The 14,160-nt window shown below is 52.8% G+C and overlaps 1 protein-coding gene across 1 annotated transcript; it reads left to right on the top strand.

The window, feature by feature from the left end:
* The first annotated feature begins 9,619 nt into the window (after positions 1–9,619).
* On the top strand, positions 9,620–14,149 carry LOC141065401 (uncharacterized). The gene is made up of 3 exons (XM_073557866.1): positions 9,620–9,685; positions 9,804–11,681; positions 14,078–14,149. The coding sequence occupies exons 1-3, from the start codon at positions 9,620–9,622 to the stop codon at positions 14,147–14,149; spliced, it is 2,016 nt and encodes a 671-aa protein (XP_073413967.1).
* The last annotated feature ends 11 nt before the right edge of the window (positions 14,150–14,160 follow it).

Raw genomic sequence — 14,160 nt, 5'->3', positions numbered from 1 at the left:
GCTTGGTTTCTGGAGATGCGCTGTACTTGTTTTCTGTGCCACGCTTGGTTTCTGGAGATGTGCCTTACTTGTTTTCTGTGCCACGCTTGGTTTCTGGAGATGCGCTGTACTTGGTTTCTGTGCCACGCTTGGTTTCTGGAGATGCGCCGTACTTGGTTTCTGTGCCACGCTTGGTTTCTGTGCCACGCTTGGTTTCTGGAGATGCGCCGTACTTGGTTTCTGTGCCACACTTGGTTTCTGGAGATGTGCCGTACTTGGTTTCTGTGCCACGCTTGGTTTCTGGAGATGTGCCGTTCTTGGTTTCTGTGCCACGCTTGGTTTCTGTGCCACGCTTGGTTTCTGGGGATGCACCGTACTTGGTTTCTGTGCCACGCTTGGTTTCTGGAGATGTGCAGTACTTGGTTTCTGTGCCACGCTTGGTTTCTGGAGATGCGCCGTACTTGTTTTCTGTGCCACGCTTGGTTTCTGGAGATGCGCCGTACTTGTTTTCTGTGCCACGCTTGGTTTCTGGAGATGCGCCGTACTTGTTTTCTGTGCCACGCTTGGTTTCTGGAGATGCGCCGTACTTGTTTTCTGTGCCACGCTTGGTTTCTGGAGATGTGCCTTACTTGTTTTCTGTGCCACGCTTGGTTTCTGGAGATGCGCTGTACTTGGTTTCTGTGCCACGCTTGGTTTCTGGAGATGCGCCGTACTTGGTTTCTGTGCCACGCTTGGTTTCTGGAGATGCGCTGTACTTGGTTTCTGTGCCACGCTTGGTTTCTGGAGATGCGCCGTACTTGGTTTCTGTGCCACGCTTGGTTTCTGGAGATGTGCAGTACTTGGTTTCTGTGCCACGCTTAGTTTCTGGAGATGCGCCGTACTTGTTTTCTGTGCCACGCTTGGTTTCTGGAGATGCGCCGTACTTGTTTTCTGTGCCACGCTTGGTTTCTGGAGATGTGCCTTACTTGTTTTCTGTGCCACGCTTGGTTTCTGGAGATGCGCTGTACTTGGTTTCTGTGCCACGCTTGGTTTCTGGAGATGCGCCGTACTTGGTTTCTGTGCCACGCTTGGTTTCTGGAGATGCGCTGTACTTGGTTTCTGTGCCACGCTTGGTTTCTGGAGATGCGCCGTACTTGGTTTCTGTGCCACGCTTGGTTTCTGGAGATGTGCTGTACTTGGTTTCTGTGCCACGCTTGGTTTCTGGAGATGCGCTGTACTTGGTTTCGGTGCCACGCTTGGTTTCTGGAGATGTGCTGTACTTGGTTTCTGTGCCACGCTTGGTTTCTGGAGATGCGCCGTACTTGGTTTCTGTGCCACGCTTGGTTTCTGGAGATGTGCCGTACTTGGTTTCTGTGCCACGCTTGGTTTCTGGAGATGTGCCGTACTTGGTTTCTGTGCCACGCTTGGTTTCTGGAGATGTACCATACTTGGTTTCTGTGCCACGCTTGGTTTCTGTGCCACGCTTGGTTTCTGGAGATGCGCCGTACTTGGTTTCTGTGCCACGCTTGGTTTCTGGAGACGTCCCGTGCTCGGTTTCTGTGCCACGCTTGGTTTCTGGAGATGTCCCGTGCTCGGTTTCTGTGCCACGCTTGGTTTCTGGAGATGTCCCGTGCTCAGTTTCTGTGCCACGCTTGGTTTCTGGAGACGTCCCGTGCTCGGTTTCTGTGCCACGCTTGGTTTCTGGAGATGTGCCGTACTTGGTTTCTGTGCCACGCTTGGTTTCTGGAGACGTGCCGTGCTCGGTTTCTGTGCCACGCTTGGTTTCTGGAGATGTGCCGTACTTGGTTTCTGTGCCACGCTTGGGTTCTGGAGATGTGCCGTACTTGGTTTCTGTGCCACGCTTGGTTTCTGGAGATGTGCCGTACTTGGTTTCTGTGCCACGCTTGGTTTCTGGAGATGCGCCGTACTTGGTTTCTGTGCCACGCTTGGTTTCTGTGCCACGCTTGGTTTCTGGAGATGCGCCGTACTTGGTTTCTGTGCCACGCTTGGTTTCTGGAGATGCGCCGTACTTGGTTTCTGTGCCACGCTTGGTTTCTGGAGATGCGCCGTACTTGGTTTCTGTGCCACGCTTGGTTTCTGGAGATGCGCCGTACTTGGTTTCTGTGCCACGCTTGGTTTCTGGAGATGTGCCGCACTTGGTTACTGTGCCACGCTTGGTTTCTGTGCCACGCTTGGTTTCTGTGCCACGCTTGGTTTCTGGAGATGCGCCGTACTTGGTTTCTGTGCCACGCTTGGTTTCTGGAGATGCGCCGTACTTGGTTTCTGTGCCACGCTTGGTTTCTGGAGATGCGCCGTACTTGGTTTCTGTGCCACGCTTGGTTTCTGGAGATGTGCCGCACTTGGTTACTGTGCCACGCTTGGTTTCTGTGCCACGCTTGGTTTCTGTGCCACGCTTGGTTTCTGGAGATGCGCCGTACTTGGTTTCTGTGCCACGCTTGGTTTCTGGAGATGCGCCGTACTTGGTTTCTGTGCCACGCTTGGTTTCTGGAGATGTGCCGCACTTGGTTTCTGTGCCACGCTTGGTTTCTGTGCCACGCTTGGTTTCTGGAGATGCGCCGTACTTGGTTTCTGTGCCACGCTTGGTTTCTGGAGATGCGCCGTACTTGGTTTCTGTGCCACGCTTGGTTTCTGGAGATGCGCCGTACTTGGTTTCTGTGCCACGCTTGGTTTCTGGAGATGCGCCGCACTTGGTTTCTGTGCCACGCTTGGTTTCTGTGCCACGCTTGGTTTCTGGAGATGCGCCGTACTTGGTTTCTGTGCCACGCTTGGTTTATGGGGACGCGCCGTACTTGGTTTCTGTGCCACGCTTGGTTTCTGGAGATGTGCCGTACTTGGTTTCTGTGCCACGCTTGGTTTCTGGAGATGCGCCGTACTTGGTTTCTGTGCCACGCTTGGTTTCTGGAGATGCGCCGTACTTGGTTACTGTGCCACGCTTGGTTTCTGGAGATGCGCCGTACTTGGTTTCTGTGCCACGCTTGGTTTCTGGAGATGCGCCGTACTTGTTTTCTGTACCACGCTTGGTTTCTGGAGATGTGCTGTACTTGGTTTCTGTGCCACGCTTGGTTTCTGGAGATGTGCTGTACTTGGTTTCTGTGCCACGCTTGGTTTCTGGAGATGCGCCGTACTTGGTTTCTGTGCCACGCTTGGTTTATGGGGACGCGCCGTACTTGTTTTCTGTGCCATGCTTGGTTTCTGGAGATGTGCCGTACTTGGTTTCTGTGCCACGCTTGGTTTCTGGAGATGTGCAGTACTTGGTTTCTGTGCCACGCTTGGTTTCTGGAGATGTGCCGTACTTGTTTTCTGTGCCACGCTTGGTTTCTGGAGATGTGCCGTACTTGTTTTCTGTGCCACGCTTGGTTTCTGGAGATGCGCCGTACTTGTTTTCTGTGCCACGCTTGGTTTCTGGAGATGCGCCGTACTTGTTTTCTGTGCCACGCTTGGTTTCTGGAGATGCGCCACACATGGTTTCTGTGCCACGCTTGGTTTCTGGAGATGCTCCGCACATGGTTTCTGTGCCACGCTTGATTTCTGGAGATGCAACGCACTTTTTTCTGTGTCACGCTTGGTTCTTGGGATCGCGCCATGATTGGTTTCAACGTGGCAACAATCCAAAACACAAGGCCAAGTCAACCTGTCATTGGCTACAGCAGAGCAAAGTGAAGGTTCTGGAGTGGCCATCTCAGTCTCCTGACCTCATTTTCATTGAGCCACTCTGGGGAGATCTCAAGCGTGAAGTTCATGCTAGACAGTCCAGGAATTTACAGGAACTGGAGGCTTTTTGCCAAGAAGAGTGGGCAGCTTTACCATCTGGGAAAATAAAGAACCTCACCCACAACTACCACAAAAGACTTCACGCCGTCATTGATGTTAGAGCGGGCAATACACGGTATTAAGAAATGGGGTATGTGAACTTATGATCAGGGTCATTTGGATGTTTTGGGTTGGCATTATGATTTATAAAGAGAAAACACAGTAGTCTGACAATAAATGGCTTCACCCAACCACTGACCATGGGTGGAGAAAAAGGTTTGGTGTTATCCTTCATATTCTCTGAAAAAAGGCCAAGAAAGAAAAAATTCTACCGGGGTATGTAAACTTTTGAGCACAACTGTGTGTGTATATACACACACACACACCCCGGCAAAAATTAACAGACCGCTGCACAATGTTCACTTTGTCTGATTTTTATCTTTATATTTTTGAGTAAAATGTGAATTGCTCTTTTATTCTATAAACTCCTGACAACATGTCTCCGAATGTCCAAGCACTAAACTTTGTATTTATTTTCAGAAAATGAGAAATGGTCAAAAGAACAAAAAACCCAGTGCTTGTAGACCACAAATAATGCAAAGAAAACAAGTTCATAATCATTTAGACACAACAATACTAATGTTTTACCTCAGGAAGAGTTCAGAGATCAATATTGTTAACCCCAGCTTTCCTGCGTCTTGGCTGCTTTCCTCCAGTCTCTCACACGGCTTCTGGGTGACCTTATGCCACTCCTGGTACACACGTCAGCAGTTCTTTGATGGCGTGTGATTATCCATCCTCCTCTTGATTACATTCCAGAGGTTTTCAATGGGGTCAGGTCCATTAGACGACCACGTGTTGGGCAAAGCTGAAAATTAGACCCATCAGAGATTACCTTACTCCAATCCTCTATGGTTCAGTCCTTATGGTCTTTGGCAAACTTCAGCCTGGCTCTCCTTTGCTTCTCATTGATGAAAGGCTTTTTTTCTACCTTTACATGACTTGAGCCCTGGCTCACGGAGACTGTTAGGAACTGTTCTTGCCGTGCACTTCACCCCAGCTGCCATTTGCCATTCCTTTTGTAGGTCACTTGATGTCATCCTGCGGTTGCTGAGTGACATTCGAATAAGATGACGGTCATCCCGGTCAGTGGAGAGTTGTTTTCCCCCTCTGCCGGTCTGTAGCTTTGTTGTCCCCAATGTCTGCTGCTTGACCTTGTTGTAATGGACTGCCGTCTTAGAAATTTTAAGGATGGAGGCAACATGACGCTCACTGCATCCCTCTGCTAGTAAAGCCAGAATTGAGCCTTTCTCCTTCTTTTCCTCACTCAAGACTTTTCTTTTCGACTCCTTTGGCATGGTAAAAAGTTGGTTTTTCATTTCTATTATTTTTGGGATATTACTAGCACTTGTTTTGCCGTCCAGCTTGTCCTATTGCAGGAGGATTGTGAACACCACAGCAGGGATTTATACTTTCCTTCGGTAAATATGATTTGGTTCACGTGATCACCTAATCAGAAGCGCAGTAAGTAGAATGAGGTGGACTCTGCTTGGAATTCAACTGACACTGGAAAGGAGGAATGGCTGTCAGACACGGAGGGAAGCGGATTTTTTTAAAAATGTGCAGTGGGCTCTTAAATTTTGCTGTGTGTGTGTGTGTGTGTATATATATATATATATATATATATATATATATACACACACACACAGATGCTTCTCACAAAATTAGAATCAAAAAGTGAATTTATTTCAGTTCTTCAATACAAAAAATGAATCTCCTCTATTCTATAGAGTCATTACACACAGAGTGATCTATTCCACGGGTTTATTTCTGGTAATGTTGATGATTATGGCTTACAGCCAATGAAAACCCAAAAGTCATTATCTCAGTAAATTAGAATACTTTATAACACCAGCTTGAAAAATGATTGTAAAATCCGAAATGTCCTATTGAAATGTATGATCAGTAAATGCCCTCAACACTTGGTCGGGGCTCCTTTGGCATCAATTACTGCATCAATGCGGCGTGGCATGGAGGCGATCAGCCTGTGGCACTGCTGAGGGGTTATGGAAGCCCAGGTTGCTTTGATCGCAGCCTTCAGCTCGTCTGCATTGTTGGGTCTGGTGTCTCTCATCTTCCTCTTGACAATACTCCATAGATTCTCTATGGGGTTAAGGTCAGGCGAGTTTGCTGCCAATCAAGCCCAGTGATACTGTTGTGTGTACACCAGGTATTGGTACTGTTGGCAGTGTGGACAGGGGCCAAGTCCTGCTGGAGAATGACATTTCCATCTCCAGAAAGCTTGTCGGCAGAGGGAAGCATGAAGACCTCTAACATGTCCTGGTAGATGGCTGCGCTGCCCTTGGTCTTGATAAAACACAGTGGACCTACACCAGCAGATGACATGGCTCCCCAAACCATCACTGATGGTGGAGACTTCACACTAGACCTCCAGCAGCTTGGATTGTGGCCTCTCCACTCTTCCTCCAGGCTCTGGGACCTTGATTTCCAAATGAAATGCAAAATTTACTTTCAACAACAACACCTCGGACCACTGACAACAGTCCAGTTCTCTTTCTCCTTGGCCCAGGTAAGAGGCTTCTGGCGTTGTCTATTGGTCATGAGTGGCTGACACAAGGAATGTGACACTTGTAGCCCATGTCCTGGACACGTCTGTGTGTGGTGTGAAGCAATGACTCCAGCAGCAGTCCACTCCTCGTGAATCTCCCCAAAATTTTTGAATTTCCTTTTGTGGGGACACGAGGGTCATTAGGTGCTGTCGTCCGCTGGCCCGGCGTCTTTAGCAACACTGCATGGACCAGGGCTCATATCACTGAAAACCCACTCTCTTCCCATGGCCAGAACACTACTCAGACAACACAGGGTGAGGGTAAACTAGTGTGGGAATAATTTATTGAACCACCAACACACAATAGCAAACAGAACAGTCCCAGCAAATACCTAAGATGGTGCAAATTACAGAGTCTCACTCTTCCGCTGTCACGCCGGGATAATAGCAGCTGTGACTTCAGATCTTCCAGGGTCGCTACCCTGCCTGTTGCACGCACACAGACAGGAGGTAACACCAAGAATAGGGAGATGACAGTCCATTGAGTCCATACAAGGTACCAGACCAGTTGATCAAATGATCACAAACTGGCTTCTCAAAACATCTCCATGGAGCCAAGCCAACAGCAGGTCCCAATCCTGGTTTTCTCCAAACGTATCCATGGTTCAGCGATGGTCAAATGTGGCAGCTCTGTATTACGTTAGTTGGAGAGATGATGCCATGACTTCTTTAATGTAGACTTTGAACAAGATTTTAGTGACAATAAGGGCCAGCCGTCATTCTCACGTGAACTCTAGCTCATGTCCCTGGGGTGCTGAAATAATATATCTGGATAATACCGATTAAATGCGATGTCGTCACACCTTTTCTTAACAATCCTTTCCAGGCTGCGGTTATCCCGGTTGCTTGTGCACCTTTTTCTACCACACTTTTTCCTTCCACTCAACTTTCCATTAATATTCTTGGATACAGCACTCTGTGAACAGCCGGCTTCTTTAGCAATGACCTTTTGTGGCTTCCCCTCCTTGTGGAGTTTGTCAGGTCAGCAGTCTTCCCCATGATTGTGGAGCTACTGAAACAGACTAAGGGACCTTTATAAACTCTTAGGAAGCCTGTGCAGGGGTTTATTGTGAATTATTCTAATTTACTGAGATAATGACTTTCGGGTTTTCATTGGCTGTAGGCCATAATCATCAACATTAAGCCTGTGCAGGGGTTTATTGTGAATTATTCTAATTTACTGAGATAATGACTTTCGGGTTTTCATTGGCTGTAAGCCATAATCATCAACAGTAACAGGAATAAACCCGTGGAATAGATCACTCTGTGTGTAATGACTCTATAGAATATAGGAGAGTCACTTTTTGTATTGAAGAACTGAAATAAATTCACTTTTTGATATTCTAATTTTGTGAGAAGCACCTGTATATATATATATCACACACAGCTATGGCGAAAAATGTTGGCACCCTTGAAAATGTTCAGTGGGATGAGCCCTGGCCAGTGCGGTCTTTTTAAAGACAGCCAGGCCAGCTGATGAGAGCACCCACTGACCCCCGTGTCTCCATACTTGGTGGCAGCAGTGGGATACTACTTAGCTTGCTAGCAATATCGCTGTAAAGTCACCGATTTTGTGACGTTGCAGCGATACTGCTAGCGATATCGCTATGTCTGATACCTCCTACCGGCTCCCCCGCTGGTTATCGCTGATCGCGTGAGACGCTCCTCGATCATTTCTCGTCGGGCGCTTCCTGCTGGGCTTCCTGTGGAGAGACGAGCGACGCGTGGAGCCGGGCGGGAGGACGTCAGGATCACCGCGTCTGACAGGTAAGTAGCGATCCCCAACCCCAGCGATGTCGCTGGTGAGATCTGCCTGTGTGGCAGCTCACTAGCGACCACCTAGCGATGCACCAGCGATCCTGACCGCGTCATATCGCTAGTCGGGATCGCTGGTGCATAGCTAGGTGTAACGGTACCCTTACTCCGCTGCTGCCCTCCGGGAGGTGATCGACCAACTTATAGAAAAGAGTTTCCTAATCATTGTAAAAAACTTTAATGTACACATTGACCATTAGTATTCAGCCCCCTGTTGTCTGATGTCCCTAAATAGAATCCTGAGTGACCAATCGCCCCCAGCAGTCACATAATTAGCACATTACGTCCCCCTGGGTGTGATTCCTTATCAGTATAACTACAGCTGTTCTGTGAAGGCCTCAGGTTTGTGTGAGAACATTGGGGATCAAACAGCATCATGAAAACCAAGGAGCTCACCAGACAGGTCAGGGATAAAGTTGTGGCGAAGAGGGATGCACAGTTGGGTTATACAATATAGCCCAAGCTCCGAACATCAATCCATAATCCAAAAATGGAAGGAGTATGGCACATGCAAACCTACCAAGACATGGCCATCCACCTAAACTGATATCCCAACAAGGAGAGCCCTAATTGGAGAGCAGCAAAGAGACCCATGGTCACTGGAGGAGCTTCAGAGAGCCACAGCTGAGAGGGGGGAATCTGTTCATAGGACAATCAGTGGTATAATCCATAAATTTGGACTTTATGAAAGTGGAGCAAAAATAAAGACAATTTTTAAAGTCACCAGAAGTCCTATTAGCAGAAAGCCATATAGGGGCAAAGCGTGCAATTGGAAGAATGTGCTCTGGTCAGAGACCAAATGAGAATTTTGGGCTAAATACAAAATATATTGTATGGCAGAAAGCGAACACTGCACATCACAGTAAAAACATCATCCCCATCATCACACATGATGGCAGCAGCACACTGTAGGGAGGCTTTTCTTCAGCAGGGGCAGGAAAGCCAGTCAGAGGTGATGGATGGAGCTAAACAGGACAATCCTGGAGAAAAGCCTGTTAGAGGCTGGAGAAGACGTGAAAACAATGACCCTCAACATCCTGCCAGAGCTACAATGGGGGGTTTAAATCAGAGCATATTCCTGTGTGTGAGCGGCGCAGTCACAGTCCAGACCCAAAACCCAGAGAATCTGTGATGAGACGTGAAAATTACTGATCACAGACGTCTCATCCAATGTCACTGAGCGAGAGCGAGGGGGCAAAATGTCACCTCTAGATGTGCAAAGCTGTAGAGACAGACGCCAAAGACTGCCGAGAAAGGTGGAGAGACAGACGCCAAAGACTGCAGAAGTAACTGTAGACGGTCCTACAACGTACTGACTCAGGGGTTAAAGACTAAAGCACGGCACAATTGTCAGATTTATATTTTTAATAGTGTTTTCTAATTGTATAATTTCCTTTCCACATCACAAATCTTCGTTACTTTGTGTTGGTATCACACAACTTGACAATGAAGTGTGTTATTAAGTGGCTAGACGTGCGGGGCTCCTCCAGAGGAGATGTGAAGGCCCCGCTTGTGAGAAGAGCCAGTCCCACACCAGGACCGTGCTGTACACGGAGACACAGGTCACTGTCACACCGACTAACATGTTATTAATAAACTAGCTGAAGAGCCTGGCGTTGCCCAGGCATAGTACCTGTGGGTCCTGCTGTCTTCCTTAACATCCCCGCTCTATCCCTCCGCAGCCGCGATCTACATCCATGTCCCGGTGTCCCTTCACAGCCCCGGTCTCTTCCTTCACAGCCCTGCTCTCCCCGTCAACAGCCCCGTTCTCTTCCTTCACAGCCCTGCTCTCCCCATCAACAGCCCCGCTCTCCCCGTCCACAGCCCCGCTCTCTCCGTCCACAGCCCCGCTCTCCCCGTCCACAGCCCCACTCTCTCCGTCCACAGCCCCGTTCTCTTCCTTCACAGCCCTGCTCTCCCCGTCAACAGCCCCGCTCTCTCCGTCCACAGCCCCGTTCTCTTCCTTCACAGCCCCGCTCTCTCCGTCCACAGCCCCGCTCTCTTCCTTCACAGCCCCGTTCTCTTCCTTCACAGCCCCGCTCTCCCCGTCAACAGCCCCGCTCTCTCCGTCCACAGCCCCGTTCTCTTCCTTCACAGCCCCGCTCTCTTCCTTCACAGCCCCGCTCTCCCCGTCAACAGCCCCGCTCTCTCCGTCCACAGCCCCGCTCTCTCCGTCCACAGCCCCGCTCTCTCCGTCCACAGCCCCGCTCTCTCCGTCCACAGCCCCGCTCACTCCGTCCACAGCCCCGCTCTCTTCCTTCACAGCCCCGCTCTCCCCGTCCACAGCCCCGCTCTCTTCCTTCACAGCCCCGTTCTCTTCCTTCACAGCCCCGTTCTCTTCCTTCACAGCCCCGCTCTCTCCGTCCACAGCCCCGCTCTCTCCGTCCACAGCACCGCTCTCTTCCTTCACAGCACCGCTCTCTCCGTCCACAGCACCGCTCTCTTCCTTCACAGCCCCGCTCTCTTCCTTCACAGCACCGCTCTCTCCGTCACAGCACCGCTCTCTTCCTTCACAGCCCCGCTCTCTTCCTTCACAGCCCCGCTCTCTTCCTTCACAGCCCCGCTCTCTCCGTCCACAGCCCCGTTCTCTTCCTTCACAGCCCCGCTCTCTCCGTCCACAGCCCCGCTCTCTTCCTTCACAGCCCCGCTCTCTTCCTTCACAGCCCCGCTCTCTTCCTTCACAGCCCCGCTCTCTTCCTTCACAGCCCCGCTCTCTCCGTCCACAGCCCCGTTCTCTCCGTCCACAGCCCCGTTCTCTTCCTTCACAGCCCCGTTCTCTCCGTCCACAGCCCCGCTCTCTCCGTCCACAGCCCCGCTCTATCCGTCCACAGCCCCGCTCTCTCCGTCCACAGCCCCGCTCTCTCCGTCCACAGCCCCGCTCTCTTCCTTCACAGCCCCGCTCTCTTCCTTCACAGCCCCGTTCTCTTCCTTCACAGCCCCGTTCTCTTCCTTCACAGCCCCGCTCTCTTCCTTCACAGCCCCGCTCTCTTCCTTCACAGCCCCGCTCTCTTCCTTCACAGCCCCGCTCTCTTCCTTCACAGCCCCGTTCTCTTCCTTCACAGCCCCGCTCTCTCCATCCACAGCCCCGCTCTCTCCATCCACAGCCCCGTTCTCTTCCTTCACAGCCCCGCTCTCTCCGTCCACAGCCCTGCTCTCTTCCTTCACAGCCCTGTTCTCTTCCTTCACAGCCCTGTTCTCTTCCTTCACAGCCCCGCTCTCCCCGTCCACAGCCCTGCTCTCTTCACAGCCCTGCTCTTCCTTCACAGCCCCGCTCTCTTCCTTCACAGCCCCGCTCTCTTCCTTCACAGCCCCGCTCTTCCTTCACAGCCCCGCTCTCTTCCTTCACAGCCCCGCTCTCTTCCTTCACAGCCCCGCTCTCTTCCTTCACAGCCCCGCTCTCTCCGTCCACAGCCCCGCTCTCTTCCTTCACAGCCCCGCTCTCTTCCTTCACAGCCCCGCTCTCTTCCTTCACAGCCCCGCTCTCTTCCTTCACAGCCCCGCTCTCCCCGTCCACAGCCCCGCTCTCTTCCTTCACAGCCCCGCTCTCTTCCTTCACAGCCCCGCTCTCTCCGTCCACAGCCCCGTTCTCTCCGTCCACAGCCCCGTTCTCTTCCTTCACAGCCCCGTTCTCTCCGTCCACAGCCCCGCTCTCTCCGTCCACAGCCCCGCTCTATCCGTCCACAGCCCCGCTCTCTCCGTCCACAGCCCCGCTCTCTCCGTCCACAGCCCCGCTCTCTTCCTTCACAGCCCCGCTCTCTTCCTTCACAGCCCCGTTCTCTTCCTTCACAGCCCCGCTCTCTTCCTTCACAGCCCCGCTCTCTTCCTTCACAGCCCCGCTCTCTTCCTTCACAGCCCCGTTCTCTTCCTTCACAGCCCCGCTCTCTCCATCCACAGCCCCGCTCTCTCCATCCACAGCCCCGTTCTCTTCCTTCACAGCCCCGCTCTCTCCGTCCACAGCCCTGCTCTCTTCCTTCACAGCCCTGTTCTCTTCCTTCACAGCCCTGTTCTCTTCCTTCACAGCCCCGCTCTCCCCGTCCACAGCCCTGCTCTCTTCACAGCCCTGCTCTTCCTTCACAGCCCCGCTCTCTTCCTTCACAGCCCCGCTCTCTTCCTTCACAGCCCCGCTCTCTTCCTTCACAGCCCCGCTCTTCCTTCACAGCCCCGCTCTCTTCCTTCACAGCCCCGCTCTCTTCCTTCACAGCCCCGCTCTCTTCCTTCACAGCCCCGCTCTCTCCGTCCACAGCCCCGCTCTCTTCCTTCACAGCCCCGCTCTCTTCCTTCACAGCCCCGCTCTCTTCCTTCACAGCCCCGCTCTCTTCCTTCACAGCCCCGCTCTCCCCGTCCACAGCCCCGCTCTCTTCCTTCACAGCCCCGCTCTCTTCCTTCACAGCCCCGCTCTCTCCGTCCACAGCCCCGTTCTCTCCGTCCACAGCCCCGTTCTCTTCCTTCACAGCCCCGTTCTCTCCGTCCACAGCCCCGCTCTCTCCGTCCACAGCCCCGCTCTATCCGTCCACAGCCCCGCTCTATCCGTCCACAGCCCCGCTCTCTCCGTCCACAGCCCCGCTCTCTTCCTTCACAGCCCCGCTCTCTTCCTTCACAGCCCCGTTCTCTTCCTTCACAGCCCCGCTCTCTTCCTTCACAGCCCCGCTCTCTTCCTTCACAGCCCCGTTCTCTTCCTTCACAGCCCCGCTCTCTCCATCCACAGCCCCGCTCTCTCCATCCACAGCCCCGTTCTCTTCCTTCACAGCCCCGCTCTCTCCGTCCACAGCCCTGCTCTCTTCCTTCACAGCCCTGTTCTCTTCCTTCACAGCCCTGTTCTCTTCCTTCACAGCCCCGCTCTCCCCGTCCACAGCCCTGCTCTCTTCACAGCCCTGCTCTTCCTTCACAGCCCCGCTCTCTTCCTTCACAGCCCCGCTCTCTTCCTTCACAGCCCCGCTCTCTTCCTTCACAGCCCCGCTCTTCCTTCACAGCCCCGCTCTCTTCCTTCACAGCCCCGCTCTCTTCCTTCACAGCCCCGCTCTCTCCGTCCACAGCCCCGCTCTCTTCCTTCACAGCCCCGCTCTCTTCCTTCACAGCCCCGCTCTCTTCCTTCACAGCCCCGCTCTCTTCCTTCACAGCCCCGCTCTCCCCGTCCACAGCCCCGCTCTCTTCCTTCACAGCCCTGCTCTCCCCGTCCACAGCCCGGCTCTCTTCCTTCACAGCCCTGCTCTCCCCATCCACAGCCCCGCTCTCTTCCTTCACAGCCCTGCTCTCCCCGTCCACAGCCCCGCTCTCTCCGTCCACAGCCGTTCTCTTCCTTCACAGCCCTGCTCTCTCCGTCCACAGCCCCGTTCTCTTTGTCCACAGCCCCGTTCTCTTTGTCCACAGCCCCGTTCTCTTCCTTCACAGCCCTGCTGTCCCGCTCTCTCCCTCCACAGCCCCGCTCTCCATGCACCACACGCGGTAACGCTGGGACCAGGAGAGAGGCACAGATTGTTCGCTCGGCTGGAGTGGGCGGAGCTAGAGCGGAGCTGCAGCGCGTGCGATTGGGCGGCCTATCGCTGTAGTAGGCCGCAGTAGAAGCCGGGGACTAAATTTAGGCCGGGAAGTTGCAGGGAAGAGGGGGATAGCGCAGTTGGCGACGGGGAGCGCCGACTGAGCCGGGATAGGGCTGGGAGGGTGCCGGCACTATTCGGCCCCGGTCCTGAAGACCGTCTTCCTCAGCCCCACTCCCCATGCACTGCCCTGCTGTATTCGTCCTCAGCCCCGCTCCCCAACCGCGTCCCACTCTGCTGCTTCGTGATTGGGTGGTGTCCCACTCTGCTGCTTCGTGATTGGTTGGTGTCCCACTCTGCTGCTTCGTGATTGGTTGGTGATATACACACATTCAGATTTATATATTAATAAGTGTGATTTATCGGACAGCGGTTGGAAGTGAAGCCTGGGGGAGGGGAAGGTTGGAGTCCACAGCTCGGTGGCCCTCATATATGCCAATGAGAAACAACATA

The sequence above is a fragment of the Dendrobates tinctorius genome, unplaced genomic scaffold, assembly GCF_039654945.1.
Source record: "Dendrobates tinctorius isolate UK_male_01 unplaced genomic scaffold, ASM3965494v1 ptg000251l, whole genome shotgun sequence".
In the NCBI taxonomy this organism is placed as follows: Eukaryota; Metazoa; Chordata; class Amphibia; order Anura; family Dendrobatidae; genus Dendrobates; species Dendrobates tinctorius.
Note: the sequence above shows the minus strand (reverse complement) of the source record. Positions and strands in the feature narration are given on the sequence as shown.

Excerpts from the sequence above, each read along its gene's own strand:
- LOC141065401 (XM_073557866.1), top strand. The coding sequence starts at position 9,620 with ATGAAGTGTGTTATTAAGTGGCTAGACGTGCGGGGCTCCTCCAGAGGA. Across the intron at positions 9,686-9,803 it reads GAGATGTGAAGGCCCCGCTT|TACCTGTGGGTCCTGCTGTC; the intron begins GTGAGAAGAGCC and ends GCCCAGGCATAG. Across the intron at positions 11,682-14,077 it reads TTCACAGCCCCGCTCTCCCC|CGGTTGGAAGTGAAGCCTGG; the intron begins GTCCACAGCCCC and ends TTTATCGGACAG.